Source organism: Hoplias malabaricus, chromosome 2 (genome assembly GCF_029633855.1).
Source record: "Hoplias malabaricus isolate fHopMal1 chromosome 2, fHopMal1.hap1, whole genome shotgun sequence".
NCBI lineage: Eukaryota > Metazoa > Chordata > Actinopteri > Characiformes > Erythrinidae > Hoplias > Hoplias malabaricus.
The window spans coordinates 30,354,029-30,378,270 of NC_089801.1; the positions used below are offsets into that span (position 1 = coordinate 30,354,029).

Consider the following 24,242-nt stretch of genomic DNA (forward strand, 5'->3'; position numbering starts at 1 on the left):
TACCTATTCGCCATTTGGCTTCTATGATTATTCTTATCAGGAGACTTGTTGTCATTTCAGAAAACTAAAACTAAAATATAATAAAATCAAATCAAATAAAAATGTAAAATGAGATTCAGAAGACGTTGTCTTTAAATCTCAGTTCCCAGCATTGATTGCATTTTCTGCTTCTCATCCAAATGATCTCAAACACACATTTAGCTTTTCAGGTTTTATGTAATAATTCAGTACCTTGTAAAATTTTATTCCATTTTTTATTTAATTCAATTTTCTCTGTAACAGCTTCTCTAACATTGAACATCCTTTCAGATCCAACATGTTGAGTCTTCTCACAGGAAGAAAGGAAAGACTTCTGAGGTAGAGCTTTGAAATTTAAAACAGTATTTTTTTGCTTTAACAGTGCTGTTTATTTCATGGGGAAACACCTTGCCAGGTCTTGCGTAGTTGAAAGGAGACCTTTAAAAAATAAATAATAAAATAATAATAATAATAATAATAATAATAATAATAATAATAATAATAATAATAACAAGTGAAAAAGTGAAAAAAAATCCTGTGGTCACTCTTGAGTGAGCAGCGACCCTTGATGGTTAGAACTAGCATCACACAGCTTAGCAAGAACCACACCTACCCCCTCTCAAGGGTCTGCCACAGTTTAAGACATCACGTCACATTTAATTAACAGTTTTAAAACATTATATTTTGATTAAGCTAACAACATAACTAATAACAGGATGAGTTGTTGTTTTTAACATAACAGGTTATTTTAAAATGATACAAACTGGTCCAAGAATTAATATCCGAAGGAACATTTCTTTAGACGGGTCACTTCCGACTCCTGGTGCTGCCTGACTTCTCCAGTGTTTGTTTGTTTAGAGATGACTGCACAAGGCTAATCAACACACACTTCCAGAAGCTGCAAAGTGGAAGTTTCCTAACTCTCAGATTAGGGACTTTACAGGATGAGAACACATTTCAAGCCTTTGTTTGGGAATTAACGAGAGCATAAATCCAGTAATCTCTGTCTTTGGCAGTGCAAAGCCTGACCTGGCCAAAAAAAGACTTTAGAGTCTCATTATTACACATTAACAATATACGCAACTACACTGTAACATCTATGACAGGGATGAAAACACTGCCCCATCAGCTTCAGTTTTTATTTATGTTGTTGTCTTTTTACTGGCACATTACCTTTACGTACATATGTAACGTGTAAAAATTAAACATAAACTGATTAGCCATGACATTAGAAGTACCCCCTCGTTTCCTCCACTGATAATATGAGTGCACTTTATAGACAGGCTGTAGTTCACTTGTCGCTCTGGATAATTGGTTAGTCCCTTTTCAGACATTCTTTAATGGTCAGGACCCCTACACTATTCTCTGACAATGACATGGCGGTGTTGTGTTATCGTGTGTTAGTGCTGATATGAGTGGATCAGAGACAGCAGTGCTGCTGGAGTTTGTAAACAGTGTGAACACTCACTGGCACCTTCTTTAATGTTAGGCTAACGTCCCATTAAAGAGTTAATCTGGTCAGTGATAGGAGTTCGACTAGCCCTGGCTGGACAGAGCAGTGTTAGGTCAGGCCTCAAAGTAGGGAGGCAGAATAACGTGAGAATCTACTGGATACAGGCACGGGTTCTTCCGGTTGATGAGGTCTCAGGCCAGAGCGGCCTGACCGTTCGTGTGGGAGCCTTTGTGCCGGGTGTGTGTGTTCTCGGGTTCCCTGCTGTTCCACCCCACAGAGACCATGACGTATTTACAGCCCACAAACGTCCACACTCTCCAAGAGACACAAAGACATTGTGATGGTTGAGGAGAGGAAAGAGAAAAGATAAAGCTAAATGGGAAATTGATGCGTGAGAATCTATTAGGTGAAATTAGGTGAAGTTTGTGAGAGCGAGAATTTGCCCAGCAAGGGGTAGCTCTTTTTCCCCAGTGCCTGCTTTGTTATTTTTTTGTTTGTTTGTTTGTAGTTTGTTCACTTTACTCATGCCATTGTTGGGTATAATGAGGGTAGTGGAGGGGTTAAAGACAAAAGTTTTTGGGGCACAGATAACACGTTTCATTCTAGGAGATCAAGTTAACTGAGGAAGCTGGTGCTCACGCAAAAACATCACCCAGTGTTAGCGTTAATTAATGAGACTTGTTAGAACAAAATCCTGACCCAGCATGACCCCTGGTCACTTCACTATCTCCATGAAATTATGTAAAACATCCTTTCCTTTCTCTCAAGACTCACGCGTCTTTTTTCCATTAAACTTATGAAATAATCCTCTGAGGACTTTTATTTTGCCTTGGCGGGGGGGGGGGGGGGGGGTGGATTGTTTTTTTTCCCCGAAAATTAGCTTCTTTTGCAAGCATACATTACAATGTCATGTGTACATTATATGAACAAAAATATTTAAAATAACTTATCTGTGAAAAGTTTATATTTTTAATGAGTGAGTTTAATTCGTTGGAGCAGCGTTAGCAGTTTTAAGTGTGTCTCACCAACACTAGAGGGCAGTAGCATTCAACAACATCTCCATTGCAATCTGTTGCTCTTTTCAGCCTAACTTATGTCGTCTGATTTTGTTCACTGTACTATTATATTAAAGCGTTTCATATACACAGTAGTATTAGTTACAGTCATGGCTACATACACATTCTTAAATGTAAAGGTGCTACAAATTGTTCTTTGAGGGATGCCATAGAAGAACCAGTTTTAGTTCCTTATAGAACCTTATAGGTTTATTTAAGAAATGTATGAGGATGAATAACCTTTTGAAGGTTTAAAAATCCATGACTTGATCTTGTTTAAACCTATTAGTAAACGTAATTCATTATGGAACCAAAAGTATTTATTCTATGGCATCGCTCAAACCTTTTGTACCACATTTATTTTTAAGAGTACAGGTGTGTGAAAAAGCTGAGGCAATGTTAAATGAATGTAGAAAAAATAAGTTAAAGAAGTTAACAAAAGCACTAAATGGAAGATGTCTAAATATTATACAGATCAGACACTTATCCATGGTTCACAGCTTTTACATTGCAGGACATGACTGAAGAGTCTGTCTGACCAATCAGTGCTCTGCAAGGTTTACACATCATGGTTTAGACCCCACTCAGCTCGCTTAGAGCAGGGACAAAAAGTGCCTAATTTCAGTTACCTGGTACAAAATTTGCCTAATGCAAAAGTGAAAAATCTCTGCTAGGGGGTCTAGAGAGCACAACTGGGCTCACTCTGTCTGACTGGGTAGAGCCACTAATATTGGCTGATTATCTTCACACACTCCCAGGAAATCTCCCAATATCTAGTGTAAAGCCTTGAGTAGATGATTACCTATAAATACATTCATTTGAACTTTGGCTTCTCGTAAAGATAATAAAACAAACACTGGCCAGCTCAAAAACATGAATCTGAGATTATAGGCTTCTCAGGGCACTGACAGTGGTCAAGTGTTTGTAGGTCAATAGTCTTTGGTAAAAGTTGGTGATGACGCTTGTTTTTATTTGGTGTAGCACAGATCTAAACGGACCTGTTCTGTTGACAACCTTGCCAGTGTTATCTGATGCCACTTTCAGGAACAATGCTTGCTGAACAGAGGTTTCCCCTGAAGACACATAAGTGATTGTTTCTTTAATGCAATGCACCATCAAGAAACAGGTAGGAAACAACCAGCAAATGTCAAAAAATATATATATTTGTGTTCAGCTATGAACGTATGTGTGCTCTTATTGGATGTTGTGGCTATAGAGAGTTAAGAATCCCTAACAAGGTGTCAAGTGTCTTTATGCTTTTATCCCAGAGCAATCTGCTTCATAAAACTTCCAAACAACCCTCAATTCAGTGTTGAACAGTATTTCCTCTTCTGCACGATTTCTGTTTCTTTTAAAGACTCTGCAAATTTCAAACATATATTAATTTAACTGCGTTATCAGAACGATTCAAACAAGAGCTTTATTTTCACCTTCAAATGTTATTGGACACCAATGCCAGAAACGAAGATCATAGTTTGACCACTTTTTAGCAGGATCCATCACTATGAAGGTTAATGTTTAACTTAAGGTCATGTTTATCTTGCTCTAGGACAGGTATCAGCAAATGTCTAGAAACTGGACATCATTTCATTTGAATTGAATACCTCTCCTCTAGGAGAAAAACACTAACTTTGGCTGTGGTCCTGGGTTTGATCCCCATTTGTGGTCACTGTCTGTGAGGAGTTTGTTGTGTTCTCCCTGTATCTGGTTTCTGCTTTTTCCCAATGATTCTGGCTTTTGACCCACTGAGACGAATTAATATATGAATGAATGAGCACGGGCAGTGCTTTTTGCTGTTTATACCTGAAAAATGCTCTACTTTCTATATGTTTATGCAGTTAGCAAAGTGTGGACCACTCCTGTTGTGAACAGAGCAAGGAAGGGGAACTCAGAGAAACCTGGGCTGGAGTTCTGGGCGGCTTCTGCTGGTGAAGATTGAAGCCAGACCCCCCCTTGACAGGCAAAATCATTGACGGAAAAGGAGGAGTAGGAGTGGTGGAGAATTTCGTCACAAAAAGGTGAGGGGAGAGGAGTGGATTTATAGGGGGCCTAATGGTGAAGGGAGGAGTCTGGGCATGGTCCTTCTTCCAAACGATAGTTATTTCATAACTTCATGTTTATTTACAGAATACAAAACAATTAGTGTAAATCAGTGACCTCTAATGTGACAGGGCAACACACACTCACACTGTACACTTTTTCACACCTATGGACTCATGATTCATGTCAGGTTGCAGTCTTAGCCACGCAGTTAGTTTCACTTTCTTCTTTTTAGACATTGTATGACATTTTGTGAACTCATGCAGTCACACTGCCTGCCTCTCAGTTTCACTGTTGGCACTTGCGTGACTAATGGATGATCTGTTAAACAAAACCCTTACAACACCTCAAAGAAAAAGGCAAGCTCCAAAACCTCAGATAGGCTGAATGCGTCAACAGAAGCTTCACACACCTTCTTCCAGTGAAAGGGAAGAGGCCGCCTCAAGTAATCAGACAGGTTGATACGTATTGGTTTCATGCTGCTACAGTGATAATGCCAGCAGTGCATGTTTTCAAAACAAGCTTGGACCCTGTGAGTCTGTAATGGCTTCCATTCCAGTACTTATCAGAAATATCAGAAATATCAGAAATCCATGAACACTTCCACACTCTCCAAGCCCTCCAGGGTCTCCAGCATTCCAGTACTTATCAGAAATTGAAAAAACAGGGAGTAAAGAACAAATAGTGTAAAGTTTTATTTCTTTTTTATTACCGTTACCACTGTATTCCTTTTTTATTTTTAGTAATGGTACATGTATTTTTTTACTAATTTGAGGGTTTTGTAAACATATATCAATGCAAAAAGGGTGACTTTTGGAGTGGGCTGGAACGCATTAATTGCTTTTCCATTATTTTAAATGAGGAAAATTGACTCGAGAAACAAACGTTTCCACTTACGAACCGGGTCACGGGACGGATCAAGTTCGTAGGTAGAGGTTCCACTGTATATATATATATAGCTGTAATCAGCAAAATATAGTTCTCTTGCAACAAACACAGTATCACTTTCAACTTAAAGTACATTTTCTCTCTTTTCTCTTTTTCTTTGGTTGACACAAAACTCAAACAAAACGGATCAAGAACAGGTATCAATGCTTCACTGTTATTCACAGAACATTAAGTTATTTGGTTCCTCTTTCACATCCCTGTTCCCTTCCCCACTGTCCAAAGCCATACAGTGGATGACAGAGACTAAAGGTCCAGTCTTATGACTGGTTTGCACACAGGTCCAGATCTGGTACAAACTTGCATTGGTGAGTCTGTATGTGTGTGTGTTACAACCTGACCAGAGTCAGAGGAGGTAGTCTCAAGGGTGGGGGTACGTGCAGACGTGGATGGTTCGACTGCTGTACACTCAGCTGATGGCAAGCTGTGGGGAACGCTCCCGGCGAAGGTGGCGGTTATTCATCTGGAACGATGTTCCCTGTGGTGTGTGGATGAGGTAAAACCTCAGGGTAACCCATTCCTTGGAAACAGCTGCAGGCGTCACCCAAGTCTTTTCCTGATCCAGCTTTGCGACAACCGCGTCGCCTGGTCGCAGTGGAAAAAGTAGTCTGGGCCCATGGCGGCAATTGTAGTGAAAGGCCTGTTTGGTCTTTTCAGCAGCATCTCTTTGCATGTCTTTCTGTTGGGCCATTTAGGTTGAATATTTTTCTCTAGGGTAGGGAGAGTTGTTCTAATCTTTCTCCCCATGAGGAGCTCAGCTGGACTGACTCCTGTTGTAGCGCAGGGCGTTGACCAATAACACATGAGAGCTAGGAGGGGGTCCTCCTGTTTAAGGATTCTCTTAGCAGTCTGCACTGCTCTCTCTGCGTTAAGTGTTTAATGTCCATTTGTTGTGCTAGTTCTTTGAATTCAGCACTGGAAAACTGAGGTCCATTATCACTCACCATTTCATCAGGGATCCCGAATCTAGCAAAGATTGTTGTTCAGTCGGTGAATAATCTGAGTACTTGTCGTGGAAGTCAAGTGCAGTATCTCCAGGAAACGGGAGTAGTAGTCCGATACTATGAGATAGTTATTCTTGTTGTATTCACAGAGGTCAAGTGCAATACGTTTCCAAGGTCGACCTGGCAGAGGTGTTGAGATGAGTATCTCCTTTTGCTGTGTCCGTCTTAGCTCCTGACAGGTTTGGCATTGCATTACAGTCTCTTTGAGCTCAGTGTAGAGCCCTGGCCACCAAACAGAGGAGTTTGCCCGGTCTCTACACTTTGTAAGTCCTTGGTGTCCATCATGTATCTTCTCAAGGATCTCTGCTCTTAGTGACTTTGGAATGACAATCCTGCATCCTTGTATTTCTAGGCCATTTGTCATTTTTCACTTTTGCATATGCTCTGGCATTCAGTGAGACTTTATCTCTGTATTCTGGCCATCCATTTCTTATATACTTTCTAACAGTTATTGTAGTTCACAATCTGTTGCGGTGGCTGTTTAATGCTGTCCATTCAACTCTGAGAGGCTGGCATGCCTAGCATTACAGTATCTACCTAGCACTCCACCTCACTGTGTGTATCAGCCTTTTCTTTGGTGTAAGTCTGTGGGCCACAAGATAAGGCGTCAGCTACTATGAGGGTTTTAGCTGGCACATAGACAGCTTCTGGTTTGTATCTCATGAGCCGCATTAGGAGACGCTGGCACCTCAGGGGAACATTGTCTAAGCTTGGACTCCAGTCTGAACTGATCTAACCCACACAGGTACTTCTCACAAGCCCATACGCTCGCTAGGCACTCTTTCTCTATCTGGGTGTATCCTGTCTCTGCCTCAGTGAGAGGTCTGGAGCTGTAGGCAACAGGTTTCCACTCTTCTCCGTGGAGTTGAAGTAACACAGCTCCTAGACTGTAGCTGCTGGCATCAGCAGACACTGTGGTTCACTTTGAAATTTCATAAAAGGTGATGACTGGTGCTGTTGTTAGCCTTCTTTTAATATTCTCAAAAGCTGACTGTTGGGGTTGGCCCCAGATCCATGTATTTTTCGTTTTGAGCAGTTCATACAAGGGCTGGCCAATGGTGGCAAGGTCAGGGATGTATTTGCCAAGATAATTGACCATGCTTAGCAGTCTTTTTAGCTCTTGCATATTTTGTGGTGTGGGCAGCTGGTGAATGGCCTCAACTTTCTCTGGGTCTGGCCTCACCCCGGAGTGGTCAATCAGATGACCCAAGAAACATAGTTGACTCTGCCTCAAGAAGGACTTTTCTTTGTTGAGCTTGAGGCTGACTCATGCAGACTCATTGCAAACTCAATGCGGCATAGCACTTTGTTCAGTTGAGCATCGTGTTCCTTCATGGTGGCCCCATAGACCAAGATGTCATCCATGAACACTTCCACACCCTCCAAGCCCTCCAGGGTCTCCAGCATTCCAGTACTTATCAGAAATTGAAAAAACAGGGAGTAAAGAACAAATAGTGTAAAGTTTTATTTCTTTTTTATTACCGTTACCACTGTATTCCTTTTTTATTTTTAGTAATGGTACATGTATTTTTTTACTAATTTGAGGGTTTTGTAAACATATATCAGTGCAAAAAGGGTGACTTTTGGAGTGGGCTGGAACGCATTAATTGCTTTTCCATTATTTTAAATGAGGAAAATTGACTCGAGAAACAAACGTTTCCACTTACGAGCCGGGTCACGGGACGGATCAAGTTCGTAGGTAGAGGTTCCACTGTATATATATATATAGCTGTAATCAGCAAAATATAGTTCTCTTGCAACAAACACAGTATCACTTTCAACTTAAAGTACATTTTCTCTCTTTTCTCTTTTTCTTTGGTTGACACAAAACTCAAACAAAACGGATCAAGAACAGGTATCAATGCTTAACTGTTATTCACCGAACATTAAGTTATTTGGTTCCTCTTTCACATCCCTGTTCCCTTCCCCACTGTCCAAAGCCATACAATGGATGACAGAGACTAAAGGTCCAGCCTTATGACTGGTTTGCACACAGGTCCAGATCTGGTACAAACTTGCATTGGTGAGTCTGTATGTGTGTGTGTTAAAACCTGACCAGAGTCAGAGGAGATAGTCTCAAGGGTGGGGGTACGTGCAGACGTGGATGGTTCGACTGCTGTACACTCAGCTGATGGCAAGCTGTGGGGAACGCTCCCGGCGAAGGTGGCGGTGATTCATCCGGAACGATGTTCCCTGTGGTGTGTGGATGAGGTAAAACCTCAGGGTAACCCATTCCTTGGAAACAACTGCAGGGCGTCACCCAAGTCTTTTCCTGATCCAGCTTTGCGACAACCGCGTCGCCTGGTCGCAGTGGAAAAAGTAGTCTGGGCCCATGGCGGCAATTGTAGTGAAAGGCCTGTTTGGTCTTTTCAGCAGCATCTCTTTGCATGTCTTTCTGTTGGGCCATTTAGGTTGAATATTTTTCTCTAGGGTAGGGAGAGTTGTTCTAATCTTTCTCCCCATGAGGAGCTCAGCTGGACTGACTCCTGTTGTAGCGCAGGGCGTTGACCAATAACACATGAGAGCTAGGAGGGGGTCCTCCTGTTTAAGGATTCTCTTAGCGGTCTGCACTGCCCTCTCTGTGTGACCATTTCCTTGGGGGTGGTGAGGACTTGAGGTTAAGTGTTTAATGTCCATTTGTTGTGCTAGTTCTTTGAATTCAGCACTGGAAAACTGAGGTCCATTATCACTCACCATTTCATCAGGGATCCCGAATCTAGCAAAGATTGTGTTCAGTCGGTGAATAATCTGAGTACTTGTCGTGGAAGCCAAGTGCAGTATCTCCAGGAAACAGGAGTAGTAGTCCGATACTATGAGATAGTTATTCGTGTTGTATTCACAGAGGTCAAGTGCAATACGTTTCCAAGGTCGACCCGACAGAGGCGTTGAGATGAGAAGCTTTTTGCTGTGTCCGTCTTAGCTCCTGACAGGTTTGCTTTGCCGTACAGTCTCTTTGAGCTCAGTGTAGAGCCCTGGCCACCAAACAGAGGAGTTTGCTCGGTCTCTACACTTTGTAAGTCCTTGGTGTCCATCGTGTATCTTCTCGAGGATCTCTGCTCTTAGTGACTTTGGAATGACAATCCTGCATCCTTGTATTTCTAGGCCATTTGTCATTTTTCACTTTTGCATATGCTCTGGCATCCAGTGAGACTTTATCTCTGTATTCTGGCCATCCATTTCTTATATACTTTATAACAGTTATTGTAGTTCACAATCTGTTGTGGTGGCTGTTTAATGCTGATCATTTGACTCTGAGAGGCTGGCATGCCTAGCATTACAGTATCTACCTAGCACTCCACCTCACTGTGTGTATCAGCCTTTTCTTTGGTGTAAGTCTGTGGGCCACAAGATAAGGCGTCAGCTACTATGAGGGTTTTAGCTGGTACATAGACAGCCTCTGGTTTGTATCTCATGAGCCGCATTAGGAGACGCTGGCACCTCAGGGGAACATTGTCTAAGCTTGGACACCAGTCTGAACTGATCTAACACAGGTTAGATCACACAGGTACTTGTCAAACTTCTCACAAGCCCATACGCTTGCTAGGCACTCTTTCTCTATCTGGGTTATCTGGCCACGCAGGAGATTTTTCACATAAACACTTTGCACATTTGAACTCCGAAGAAACCCTAGAGCTTCTACTAAGGTGCTGAGAATATACAGTCCAGGACAAATGTCTTAGGTGTTCTTGTTTACACATCCAGCACCTGAGTTACAGTGCATGTGTGAAGGGACTATAGTGTGATACTGACTGAATGATGAAAGTGAACTCTGTTTAAGGATGTATTGTTGATAGTTCTGACCACACAGTCTGATTGGCTGAAGTGTGTTCTAACTGTGCTGATATATACAATAACAAAATATATCGTTTGTAGTCACTCTGTCATTTAATATTTCTAGTTCACAGATTTTTTCAGATACAATATTCTGACAAAAGTACAGGGAAAAGGAAAATGGCCGACGAAGGGAGGGGTGAATGTGTCTGAAACATCCTAAATGCTGTTGTTTACTAATGCAGTATTCTGCCTGCATTTTGTCCCAACGTTTCTACACTGGTACTTATACTGTCTAGTGGACGTTAGTGAATCAGTATCCTGCCAAAACTGTGAAGTATTATTGCATTTGAAACATGTCTAATAAGATTTACTTACAGTTCCTTTTATGTCTGACTCAGGAGACAGCACAGGCAGCAAGGTATCAAGGTTGGTGCTTTGGATGGTCATGATCAAATAAAAGAAAAAAGAAATATTGATGGATTTAAATATTTAATGTGCTGTATTCTGAAAGAGAAACCCAGTTTATGTCTTTGGTCTACATAACATGGCAATGGAAACATAAAAAAACCCTTTGCTGACACATACATAAAAATAATTTTGTTTCGTTCCCTGGAATGACATTATTGACATGATCGTGTCATGACTGGTTTTTGTATTTTGGCATGAAAAGGAATCGGAAAGAACTATTATCATACGTTCACGTTTATCAACGTTACTTACTGTGAGAAAATGAGCAAACGCACCTTCCACTGACTGTTTTGACATTTAAATTTAAATGTTAAAATATACATACTGGATTATTTTCATTAGCTATAAGCCATCGCAAGTAAAACAAACAAACAAGACTTGAAATATGTGACTATAAAATATATAAATTTTTTCTTTTATCCTGTATCTCAAAATGTTCTACATTTTAACATTTATTATAATGTTTAATTGTGGCACTGTATAAGCATTTATAATAGTCATAATAATAAGAACAACACTGAAAATAAAAATTATGTCTGCACACGGCAATACAAATCAAAAGTGGATTAAGGGTGATTTATTTATTTTTTACCTTCACAATGATCTAAACTCATGCTACACCTATTCCATTTAGCATTTTCTGACATATTACACTGTGATTTTAATTTATAACCTCAAACCAATTAATAACTAACTAAGCGTGTATAAGTGTATAATAATTATGTGTAAGTAATGTTTGTGGAGTGGCCCTCTCAGGGCTAGTGGCAGATTCCAGTTTAGCATCTCCCCCCGCCCCCTCACTGTTTGGGAATATGTTCAGACACATTTCCAGTGTTGAGGGACAGGGCGAGCTGTGCATTCCCGACTGGAAATGAAGCCCCGCCTAAGAGCACGGCCATTGGCTCATGACTCTCTGAGTGCCCTCTTTTCATTGGCTCACCATCAAAATAACTACCAGCTACAGGAATAATAGTATGTAAATGAATGACGGTTGGTTTATTTCTCAGAAGTGATTTGGTCAAATTTGTAGTTGTCTTTTATTTTACACAATGAATATAGGCCAGTGTCACAACAGCGCAGTGTAAACTAGCACCTGCAGAGTTATAGCTCCAGCCTTGAACCAAGGTAAACCTCTTTCTCTGTTTTTAGGTCGTTTATCACTCACTATAACTGTTTGTATTAGATGTGTTCTGTGTTAATTTAATCTGTGTTAAATAAGACTGTGTATGTGTGTGTGTGTGTGTGTGTGTGTGAGAGAGAGAGAGTAGATACGATATATTACATATTATTATATAATATAATCCCACATAGAGCCCACAATATTCCTAAATAGTCGTGAGCATATGATCTTTAAAACATTATTCTCTCTCTCTTTTTTATTATTTTCCATAAATATTTTTATGTTTACAGCAGCTTTTCTTTATTAAAAATATTGTCAATTACTCAGATAAACTTTGTTTGCTTTTACCAAGTGTTATTGAAGTGGTAAATACCTGGAGTTGCCTGAAATTTTTGATTAAATTACCCCTTTTAAAACCATGTTAGTGGGTTTTTATGACCGTTAGTGATTCACTACACTGATAAAATTTGTATTGTTAATGTAACGTATCTGAGACATTAAGTTCTTAAAATCTCAGTTCTCAATGTTCTCAATGTTCTTAATGTCTCAGATAAGTCACATAAACAATGCTAATTTTTATCAGTATAGTGAATAATTAGCGGCAATTTAATCATATAAGGTTTATATGATAACATAATATAGTTTATAATTACAATATAATTTGTTTTATATATTTCCTGCCTACACACTCTTTATGGAACCTCACAATTTCTTCTTTTTTCTCTTGATTTATTATAATTTTTTTTATATATAAATATATATTTATTTAAGAAAAACTCCTCCATTTACTTTGTATTTGTGGTCATTTTTTAATTCTAGAAAACAGCATGGCAGACACATGTGTGTTGCTGGATATTCTTGATGACTTGACAATAGATGACCTAACTCGATTCCAGTGGCATCTAAAGAATGGAGTGCAAGGTTTTCCCCGGATGAGAACGGCTGAGCTTAAAAATGCTAAGACCCATGAGACAGTGGACATAATGGTGATGTATTTAGGCAAAAGAAAAGCTGTGGACATCACACTTGCCGTCCTGAAGATGATGAATCAAAACCAGCTGGCTCAGGAACTGAGGACCAAATTCCCAGATGGTAATACAGCTGATGATATATTCACTTCACTGTTCAAACCAATGAATATGTTTCAAGTAAATAAATAAAAGAGCACTAATCCACCACCCAAATCATACCTGCTCTGCGGTGACCTTGTGTGGGAGTCCTGACTGTTGAAGAACAGGGTTAAAAGGGGGTCAGACAAAGTATGCATAGCAACACAACATTTTGATTATAGAACTACAAAGAGCTTTGAAGCTGATAAAATGGACAGTGAGTGTAAAAAAAATATGGTGATAATGTTTTAGTGGGTCTAGGTCTTTAGTGGTTTTTACTGATCCGTTTATCCTGAGATGTTTATTTCTGCAAAATTTCAGTAACAGATAAAAAGTGACAGTGACAAGAAACAAAGTGATCACAACTATTTTTAAGTGGATATCACAAGTAATTTGTAGTAACGCCCTCCTAAGTCAGCAGTAGCAAATTATTTATTTTTGTCTTACTTTCTAACAGGCATCCAAAGGGGAAATTTTGTGGAAAAGAAAGACATAAAAAGATTTTTTCTGGAAAAACTTGAAAATCTGTTTGACCGGACCTCTCTACAAGACGATCCTTTGCTTTTAAAACACATCTACACTGAGGTCTATGTGACTGAAGGCTGCACAGGAGGTGTGAACACAGAGGAGGCATCTTATCTCAAATCGAAAGCAACCCCAGTCAAACTAAGTGTTGTTTTCAGTGTGCCATCTCAACCAAAAACCAGAGGTGTGAAGGTTCTAACAGTGGGAATAGCGGGAGTAGGAAAAACAGCTTCACTAAATAAGTTTATCCTGGACTGGGCTAAGGAGAAATCCAACAATGACTTGGATTTCATTCTGTTGCTTCCTTTTCAGGAGCTGAATGTAATCAAAGATGAAATCTACAGCCTTTTAGAACTTCTGGAATACTTCCATCAAGAACTCTGTGGTGAAGACGCACTGGAGTTTTTAAATGGTAATAGCAGGATACTTATTATACTTGATGGATTGGATGAAAGTAAAATTCGACTAGATTTTAATCAAAGGAAAGTTTGTAAGGTAACAGAGAGGACCACTCTGAATAACCTACTAACAAATCTCATCAAAGGAGAACTGCTTCCCTCTGCTCTTATTTGGATAACGTCCCGACCAGCAGCAGTTCATCAGATTCCTCATCAGTACTTGCATCACATTACAGAAATACATGGTTTTAATGACCTTCAGAAGGAAGAGTACTTCAAGAAGAGAATCTGTGATGAGGACCAGGCCAGCAGAATCATTTCACACATCAGGTCAACACCGAGTCTTCACGTCATGTGTCAAACACCCATCTTCTGTAAAATCCTGACCTCTGTGTTTGAAAGTATGCAGGGTTGTGCTGGTGTGGAAAATGATTTAACAACTCTGACGGAAATATACCTACATTTCTTGATATTTCAAATGAAGCAGAACAGTGAAAAATACAGCACAAATGCAAATGATGATGTTGTCGTTCCAGCACCCAAGAGAAACCCACGTGTGACTATACTTAAGCTTGGAGAGTTAGCCTTTCTTCAGTTACAAAAGAGGCAACTCATATTCTATGAACAAGACTTGGAAAAATGTGGCCTTGGCATTAAGGAAACTCTGGACTCTGGGGTTTGTACGAAGATTTTCAAGCGGGATGAGACAATGTTCAGCTTTGTTCATTTCAGTTTCCAAGAGTTTCTTGCAGCTGTATTTGTGTACCTCAGTTTCAGGAAAGGGTACAATCCACTTCTTCAGTCTCTGCTGGAGAAGATCAAGTGGAAAGCTAGACACAATCTAAACGATGCTCTTAAGAATGCAGTTAAAATAGCTATAGAAGATGAAAATGGACGCTTGGATCTTTTTGTCCGCTTCCTTCTTGGTCTCTCAGTGCTGGCCAATCAAAGTCTCATGAAGGAACTACAGCCAAACCTGGAAGATAGTGAAGAGGATCTTCAAGACACTGTAGATTACATTAAGAGAAATGTCAAGAAGACAACTGTTGAAATCAAGAAGACAACTGTTGAAAAGAGCATCAATCTGTTCTACTGCTTGACTGAAATGAAAGACAACTCCCTGACAAGCGAAATTAAGAACTACCTGGACTCTGGCAGTCTCAGAGCACAAGATCTGACTTCTATACAGTGGATAGCCGTGGCATTTGTGTTGGTGATGTCAAAAGAAACTCAAGAGGAGTTTGATCTGAAGAAGTACAAGCCATCAGATGAAGGACTGAGGCTGCTGTTTCCTGTTGTGAAAAATACAAAATCAGCACTGCACGTATCATTCTCATTAATCTCTTAAAATACTATATCCCTTTGTGCTTGTAAAAGATGATATATTAAATGGCATATTACTCCTTATCAAGGTTAGATTACTGTAACCTCAGTGAGGACAGCTGTAAAGCTCTGGCATCGGGTTTCAGCTCAACTATGAAAGTGTTGGACCTGGGGTACAACAACCTGAGGGACTCAGGAGTGGAGCAGCTCTGTTCCGGACTGAAGAGTTCAAACTGTAAACTGGAGACACTCAGGTCAGTGTATGTGAGTGACACAGTTTTTGTAAAATTATGTAGTGCACCTATATGGTATGGTAAGTGGGTATAAGACACACAGCCACGTAGAATAAGCCCCCAAATCTCACTTGCTGGTTTCCACAATTCCAGATTATAAACACACTAATTTCTATCACTTTATTTGCACAATTTTCCAGCTCTTCTTGTTTCCATCAATCTCCACAGACTCCCTGGCTGCTTACTGGCAGAAAAAGGCTGTTCTTACCTGGCTGATGTCCTGGCTTCAGGTTTCATTTCAACACTAAAAGAGCTGGACCTGGGTAACAATGACCTAAAGGATTCAGGAGTTGAACAGCTTTGTTCTGGACTGAAGAGTTCACATTGTAAACTGGAGATACTCATGTTAGTATTTCTTTACTGTTCCACAGGACACAAAAAGGATGCCCACAGTGTTGCAATAAAAAAAGAAAAATATTTAAAAAGTCTGTGTGTGTCAGTCTGTGTCTCTCAGTTACTGTGACTGTGTTACACAGGTATTTGTGCATCATGGTAGAGTCAAGGATGTCTGCTGTCTCCATTGTTGTTTGCACTGTTCACAGAACAACTCGCAGATGCTGTGTGATAGAATGATTAAATAATCTTTATCCCACCAGCTTTTCACCTCTCATTTTTCCTTTCCTCTCAATAGATTATCAGGGTGTTTGGTTACAGAAAATGGCTGTGCCTTTCTCGCTTCAGCTTTGAGCGTAAATCCCTCGTATTTGAAAGTATTGGATCTGACATACAATCACCCAGGAGACTCAGGAGTGAGGCTGCTTTCTGCTAGATGCGAGGATCCACAAAGTCTGGACACGAAGTATGTAAAAATCTGCCTGTCATTTTTAATATTATGAAATGGTTACTATAAAATGAAGACAGTCACACAGCTCCAGGGACCTGGAGGATGTGGGTTCGATTCCCGCTCCGGGTGACTGTCTGTGAGGAGTTGATGTGTTCTCCCCGTGTCCGCATGGGTTTCCTCCGGGTGCTCCGGTTTCCTCCCACAGTCCAAAAACACACATTGGTAGGTGGATTGGCGACTCATAAGTGTCCGTAGCTGTGAATGTGTGTGTGTTGCCCTGTGAAGGACTGGCACCCCCTCCAGGGTGTATTCCTGCCTTGCGCCCAATGATTCCAGGTAGGCTCTGGACCCACTGCGATCCTGAATTGGATAAGCGTTTACAGATAATGAATGAATGACATGAAACAAATTTTAAAAATATTTTTACACCCAAAAATTAGGAAATTGTCGCAACTTGTCTTCTGTTCTTCTAAGAAGGATATACACTACACCTTGAACCATTTTCATCTTTCTCTCTGTTGTGTGTGTGTGTGTGTGTGTGTGTGTGTGTGCATGTGTTTTAGGGTGGAATATGCTGGAGAGAACAGAATTAAACCAGGCCTAATGAAATGTAAGTGTCACGAGGGGTACGAGGTACAAGGAGGCGGAGGTAAACGCAGAGATATTTATTGACACAATGTACAAGAACCCTGAAGAGCAGAACAAGAGAACACAAGAAAAGAATAATATAAACTACTGTACTGATGACAGAACACTAAACATACTGTTTAAAATGTAAAAACACTAAACCAAAAGATAAGGACAAAACAATAAACTAAAGCTAAACAGAAAGAATACGACACTTAGGATTCAAACAAGGAACTAGCAAGACAACTACTAATCATACTAATAATCATTAACAAACCAAGAACATAGAAAATATATGTTTACCTATACCTAGAAATATATGTCAGAACAGTGAAAGATAGGAACAAGAAACACTAGGAAATTACCAAAAACTTCGCATGGCAGACAAAGACAGGGACGAGGAACCAGAAATATAAACTATTAGGGAACATGGAACACCTGTGGAAGACTCACACACAAGACAGTGGTGTGACTACTTAAACATGAGGAAAACAAGCACATGTAGAACAAAAACAAAACACAAAATAGAGACAAGTGATCCAGACTAAAACCAAAAGGGAACAGATCACAGGAAGGAAAGAAACACCAAACCTGACAGTAAGTTCACCTAGTGTATTGTTACACATTTTAAGCAAGACTAACAACTACTTAATAAAGTGTACTATTGTATATTAATGTATATCTACAGTACAGATATTAGTCCTGGAGCCCAGGAACTCATCACTGTTCTTCCTTCCTCTGCACTGAACATAAAGATCAGCCATAACATTAAAGCCAGATTCTTATTTTTTCTTCTCACACTGTTACACTGACCATACAGGAGCACTTTGATGTTCTACACATATAGACTGTAGTTCATCTGTTTCTCTGCATACTGTATTAGCCCCTTTTTACCCTGTTCCTTAATGGTCAGGAGCCCCAGAGGACCACCACGGATCAGGCAGGATTAGGGTGATAGACCATTCTTGGCTCTGCAGTGACAGTGATGTGATGGTGGTGTGTTAGCGTGTGTTGCACTGATAGGAATGGATCTGACACAGTGCTGCTGGAGTATTTAAACATTGCACCTGTGTATTTATGTGTTCCTCTGCTTTGTTTCTTCTCATGTGCAGATGCATGTAAGATCACTCTGGACACAAACACAGCACACACACACCTACGCCTGTCCGAAGGGGACAGAAAGGTGGAGTATGTGAAGGAGCCACAGCCCTCTCCTGAGTGTACAGAGAGATTTGAGGATTATCCGCAGGTTCTTTCCTGTGAGACTCTGAGTGGACGCTGCTACTGGGAAGTGGAATGGAGTGACGATGAGGTTGAAATAGCAGTGGCGTATAAGAGTATACTTAAGTTCGGAAGCAGTAGTGAGGGTAGATTTGGAAATAATAAAATGTCCTGGAGTCTAACCTACTCTAACAACACCTTCTCTGCATGGCACAATACTAAAAGGAATAAAATCCCTGGCACTTACATCAATGTCAAGAGAGCAGGATTATATCTGGACTGTCCAGCTGGTTCTCTGTCTTTCTACAGTATATTTTCGGACACACAGACACTTACTCATTTACATACTTTCTACAATGCCTTCACAGAGCCCCTTTTTGCAGGGCTTACTGTGGCTGAAGACAGCTGGGTGCGTTTGTGTATGTGTGAAGTAGAATAAACCTAATGCCTGAGAACAAACACTGCTAACTGTCGGCAGTAGAGTTGTGTACAAACGTTTTAGTCAAATGTCTGTGCCACGTATAATATTCATTATAATTAATATTAATAAAAACTCGAATAATGCTTTTACTTCATTTTATTGCTGAAGGATTGTCTCAGACACGGCCAGCTTTAAATTGTTTTGAACCTCTCCCACAATCTCAAATCTCTCTCACACAACTCCAGGGTCCTTGGGTGTACTCTCCCCATGTCTACATGGGTTTCCTCAAGGTGCTCTGAATTCCTCCCAAAGATCAAAAACAGATGTTGGCCGGGTGATTGGCTGGATGCAATTATCCACAGGTGTGAGCGTGCGATGCCTTGCGATGGACTGGCGTGCCATCCAGAGTGTGTTCCTGCCTGTAAACAGAATAAAACAGCCCTTTTCTACATGTTTAGATCAAATCTGCCCTTGGATTTGTTAACAAGGATAAACATGTCACTGCTTTTCTCATTCAGTATCCATGTGAAATTTGGACTGAACATGTGATAATTGGAATATTCTTACATTGTGCCCAAAAAACTGGTATTAAACACTTTGTTTATGTAACCAACCATAAATGTTGCTGTATTCTGAAACTTTTAAACTGGTCTTTGCCTTAACTCATAATGTATCTCAATGTGTCATTGTCAATGTATCTCAGTCTCTGTCTTGACGTAGACATGATGTGTCCTAGTTTTGGTCTTGAGTCTAGCTCTAAGTACTAAGTCTTTGTCCTGATTCAGACTATGTGTGTTCTGGTCTTAGAGAGTAGGACTTGGTTAGTTTCAGTGTTGATTTGTCAACTTCTAAGGCAAGGCTCACTGAAGTCTCTAAAATGCAATATAGCGCCCTGTCCACAAAGGGGCAGCAGACACTGTAACACCCAGTGATAAACCCTTAGTTTAGTCACAATTGACCACTGAGGAAATACTCGTCTTGCAGCTCTCACGGTAATAGTTCTCTGCACAACAAACAAGTACGTAACATCTTAACACAGTTTGTGTTATTTACAAAACACATAGTTATCTGTAACATTGTTGTCTTTATATATTCATTTATATATTCATTCACTTTCATGGGCTATAAGCAAAGTACTGGCCCAGAGCCTCTAATTAATCAAGTAAAGTTTGCTTATGAATATTTATACAATATTTAAAAATATAATATAATATTATATAATACTTGCCCTGTGAAGGACTGGTGTCCCCTCCAGGGTGTATTCCCGCCTTGCGCCCAATGATTCCAGGTAGGCTCTGGACCCCCTGCGACCCTAAATTGGATAAGCGGTTACAGATAATGGATGGATGGATAATACAATACAATAAAATACAACACAGGGCAGCATGGTGGCGCAGCAGGTAGTGTTCCAGTCACACAGCTCCAGGGACCTGGAGGTTGTGGGTTCAAGTGCTGCTCCGGGTGACTGTCTGGGAGGGGTTTGGTGTGTTCTCCCCCGTGTCCACATGGGTTTCCTCTGGGTGATCTGTTTTCCTCTCACAGTCCAAAAACACAAGTTGGTAGGTGGATTGGTGACTCAAAAGTGTCTGTAGGTGTGAGTGTGTCGTCCTGTGAAGGACTGGCGCCCCCACCAGGGTGTGTTCCTGCCTTGCGCCCAGTGATTCTGGGTAGGCACTGGACCCACCGCAGCCCTGAACTGGATAAGGGGTTACAGACAATGAATATAATATAACATAATACATAAGTCACTATCAATTATTTAAGCAGTTAAGAACACTGGTTAATTTGAATTATCATTGTCATATAACCTATGTTATTTACTTTATTTGCTTTTTCTAGTACTCTTTATTAAGCAAGCTGAACAATGTCATTGGTGAAGAAATGCTGCTAACTGCCTAACACTACACAGTTAGGAGAACACTAACTGTCTAGTTCTGTTATGTTAGCTAACAGATGCCCAGATTAGCTAGCATTATATTGAATGATGTCAGTAGTTTCAAATCAGCAGTCTCATGATGAAAAGTCCAGCAGTCACATAGTTCCACCTGTCCTGTAGGGAACTTTCATTCCAGAGTGGCAGTGGCTAATGTGACCTCTAGATGGTGCGCTGCTAACATAATTCCCAAATCAAGACCCTGCTTTTTTAGTTGGATTTGCAGCACATTTCTGCTTTAATTGGTTCATGTCTCTAAGGAACACACAGGAAGGGTGGGCTCTCTGATTACCTTCCATACAGTTTCCTGCACATTTGACCATTTTCCTTTTCAACGGTCTGACCCTGGGTGCCATTAAGTGACACAAAAGTCTCTGTAGTTGACCTAATTTGTGATGATTTATGGAAGTAAGACCACGAGTTTAGATTAGATTTGATTTGGTGGGTTATACTTGTGCTGCCTTAGATCAGACCTAATGCCTCAATTATTTTTGTACTGGAATACAAGAAATGTTGTATGTGTATTATGTTAAGGCAGCGCTTTTAACTAGAATTTCAGTTATTTTGGGATGCCTTCTGTTTTTACTATATATGTTGAAATCACCGAGAGAGAAAAATTACTCTGAGTATGCTAATTCCTGTTTTTTACATAAATATGTTATGCTAACAACAATGATTCTGATTCTTATTTTTATTTTAATTCTATATATGTTTTAGACATTTTAGATTAAATACAGATATCTTACTCTTGCTGCACACATAATGACATATATTTGACCTCATATGTAGCAGTTTTATCTACACCTATTCAGACACAGACCTAGTACGTGTATAACTTCTGAAATGTTTTTTTGTAACCCAGAAGCCCCCTGTGGACTCATGGTTCATATCACCACCACTGTAAAGGAGTCTGATTCTCAATCTCAATTACTGACAACATGACAAAGAATGAATTATGTTGAAATTTCGTAAAACCTGTGAAACTGCCCTTTCAGCCCTTCAGTTGAATTAAAATATGTACACATGTCACAGTTGACGGTGAAGGAACAGTTTAAAACTAATTCTGAAGCGATAGCAGGTCTTTAACCACGTGACTCTGGTGTGGTGTTTGTTGTTGGTCGTTGCTGAGGGCGGGACTATCCCTGCCGGTGTCACCGAAACGAAGAGGCTTGACTGGAGACTCGTTCATTTGAGCCGATTATTTTAAACGATTCCATCCAAAAGATTCAAAGTTCAACTGATTCGAGCTGTACCGTCGATTTTGATTTTGGTATGTACGCCCAAACAGGTGGACCCCAGAAGTCAAGGGAAAGAAAAGGAAAGGAAGTTGTAGTAATATAAGAATATATTCAGACATACATCTTTAAATGCATAGATTTGTGCAGTTCACTTTGTGAAACCATGGATATATGGGGCATTTTATTTACATGAGATTCATTAGTTTAAAACAGAAACTGCAAATCCACATTTGATTCTGAGAGAAACATGAGTTGGGCAATATTAAAGGAGTGTTCCAATTCCCTGCTTTATGCATCGACTAGAAAAATTGAACCATGAATTAAAAATCACTCGACTTGTGAATCAATTACTCGTTCGAGCTAGGGCTGCAATCATTGAAGCGGTAAGTTCAAAAGAGTCGGTTCAGCATATTGAGTCAAATCTTCCCATCATTAGACGCTGTGAAGCGGCAACAGTTTCACATCCATACAAGAGAGCACTGGGCAAGTTGGAAGACCGTGGCCGCATGTGGGAGTAGAATATTCGGTTATTGTCTGCTTTTCACAACGTTCTTCAAACAACGGACTTGGTTCTTTCACTCAAATTGGATTGTTTTCAGCTTTTATGGTGGAGGTTTTTAAAGTTTCCCGGCGTATGGCTTCAGGTAGACAAAACGAATTTCTCTTTCTTGCTGTTCCGTCTTTCTCCTGTGTTCAGGTGCTCACTACGCGGTTAGGCTTTTAATTGACGGAGAAAATGTCCAAATGTCCAAATGAAATTTGTTCCAAGTAGTGTTTGTGTGCTGTAGAAGCTCCTTCATAAACTACAAAAGCGTCATTCAAATTTAGTGGTTAACAAGTGGCAGCTAGTCATGGGAACTGGTCCTTCAATTTACCTTTGTCTTCTCTGGTTGTAAAGTTTTAAAACATTAAATAACTCAGTTGTAGATTTTTTTTAAAAAAAATTCCAAAGTCAATTCAGAAGTCTGTATTTTCATGTGTTTACCTGAAGTGGAGCTCCATTAACGTTTGGAAGGTGGGAGTAGCAGGCTAACGTTACTTCAACCCATTAGTGTCCATATTGTTGCTAAATTCTGGCTGTGAAACATCTCTATTTTATGTTGTATTTAACGTTCTTGCACCATTTGAAGCTCCAGCTGCAATTTACAGTGTCAAACTTTCAAAACAACCAGACAATATTGTATCTACATGTATTTCCAATATGCATTTTAAAATATTTTCTGACCTGCCTCCTTGTTTCATTGTCCATTTTATCAGCCATGCACGTGGAATTTGTAGCTTTGCAATCACAGAATGTAGTCCTTCTGTTGCTCTGTATACATTTGTTAGCCCCCTTCCTTGTTTTTTCAGTGGTCAGGACCCCCACGTGATCATCAGGGAGCAGGTATTATTCTGGTGGATCATTCTCAGCAGTACAGTCACACTGATATGAGTTGTGCTGGTAAGAGTGGATCAGACACAGCAGTGCTCCTAGAGTTTTAAACACTGTCCACTCACGGTCTACTCTATTAGACAAGTCTACATTATTGAGTTTCTCCGACCAGCGCAACACACTCACTTCAGCCACCAGCCAGATCTTCAGCTCTGTGGGGGTACTTAGCAATGAAGGAAAAGGTGAAAGGGTGCAAACAAAATTTGCAGAGCAAATACTCATCTATTCAAATGTAAAAATAAGCGGTTTCAGACATGAACCCCGTGAATCCCGTGTCCTTGATTTTGTAAATACAGCTAGGTATGACACTTGGTGGTCAGTGAATTATAAATCGATGGCTGCAAACTGTATCAAAGGCCCAGAATTTAGAGCCTGTTTCTGTGTCATTTTTACATGGCATAATTAAGTTTAGTCAAATAAATTAAATTACATTTTATTTGCAGTGTGCTATTTTCAGATGTCACAAAGCAGCTTTATGGAATTCCGGGTCCTATTCCTGTGTGAGCATCGCTGATCTCGACGGTCTCAGGAAAAACTCTCTAAATAAGTGGAAGAAATCATGAGATGCCCATTGTCCTCTGGTTAACAACACCGGAAAACAAACCAAGAGCAGCATATAAGAAAGAGAAGCAAATATCAGTATAAGTGAATAATTATTGAGTTATAATGAGTGTACAGTAGTGTGTACCTCCATGTTCGGAGTGTGTTTAAAGCTGAGATGTTGAACTATAGCAAGAGGCAGGTGAGCAAGGAGCAATTCTAGTTAAAGTAAACTTTTTTCTATCTTGAATGGGTATTAATGCCAGTCTCATGCTTTGAAACTTTTCAATCACACTTGTTTAAATGGGAATTTCAACAGGGCAATGATGTTATCTTAAAAGCCCCCAAGAGAAATATCGCCTAGATTTTATTCTTAGCTATTATCTAATAGTACTACAGATTATTTGAGCCTCAAAATTCATTCATAACTGTGTGTGTGTCTGCTCTCACAATGGCAGCACCTGATGATATTCTTTTGATGAGTGTAAGAGGATTTTCTCTGAAGCTCAGCACACTTGGAC

At 40.1% G+C, this 24,242-nt stretch overlaps 2 protein-coding genes across 4 annotated transcripts in view; both read left to right on the forward strand.

Moving 5' to 3' along the window:
• The first annotated feature begins 3,555 nt into the window (after window positions 1-3,555).
• On the forward strand, window positions 3,556-19,211 carry LOC136680038 (NACHT, LRR and PYD domains-containing protein 3-like). Of its 2 annotated transcripts, XM_066658518.1 has the most exons (9): window positions 3,556-3,652; window positions 4,365-4,544; window positions 12,697-12,969; window positions 13,444-15,229; window positions 15,322-15,486; window positions 15,694-15,870; window positions 16,157-16,324; window positions 16,873-16,919; window positions 18,049-19,211. In XM_066658518.1, exons 3-9 carry the CDS (start codon window positions 12,705-12,707, stop codon window positions 18,594-18,596), a joined length of 3,156 nt encoding a protein of 1,051 aa, XP_066514615.1. In that variant the 5' UTR covers window positions 3,556-3,652; window positions 4,365-4,544; window positions 12,697-12,704; the 3' UTR covers window positions 18,597-19,211. The 2 variants fall into 2 exon arrangements, with proteins under 2 accessions (XP_066514615.1, XP_066514616.1); XM_066658519.1 differs by lacking the exons at window positions 3,556-3,652; window positions 4,365-4,544 and adding an exon at window positions 11,747-11,882.
• A 3,014-nt stretch (window positions 19,212-22,225) lies between these two features.
• arhgef28a (Rho guanine nucleotide exchange factor (GEF) 28a) overlaps window positions 22,226-24,242 on the forward strand; it is a 74,453-nt gene continuing 72,436 nt past the window's right edge. For both annotated transcript variants that reach the window (XM_066658516.1, XM_066658517.1), the window contains exon 1: window positions 22,226-22,393. The gene's annotated coding sequence lies outside the window, so the exon portion shown is untranslated. The remainder of the gene's footprint in view (window positions 22,394-24,242) is intronic.

Coding starts and splice junctions, on each gene's coding strand:
- LOC136680038 (XM_066658518.1), top strand. CDS start 12,705: ATGGCAGACACATGTGTGTTGCTGGATATTCTTGATGACTTGACAATA. Junction 15,871..16,156: donor TGTAAACTGGAGATACTCAT/GTTAGTATTTCT, acceptor TCCTCTCAATAG/ATTATCAGGGTGTTTGGTTA. Junction 16,920..18,048: donor TAAACCAGGCCTAATGAAAT/GTAAGTGTCACG, acceptor TCTCATGTGCAG/ATGCATGTAAGATCACTCTG.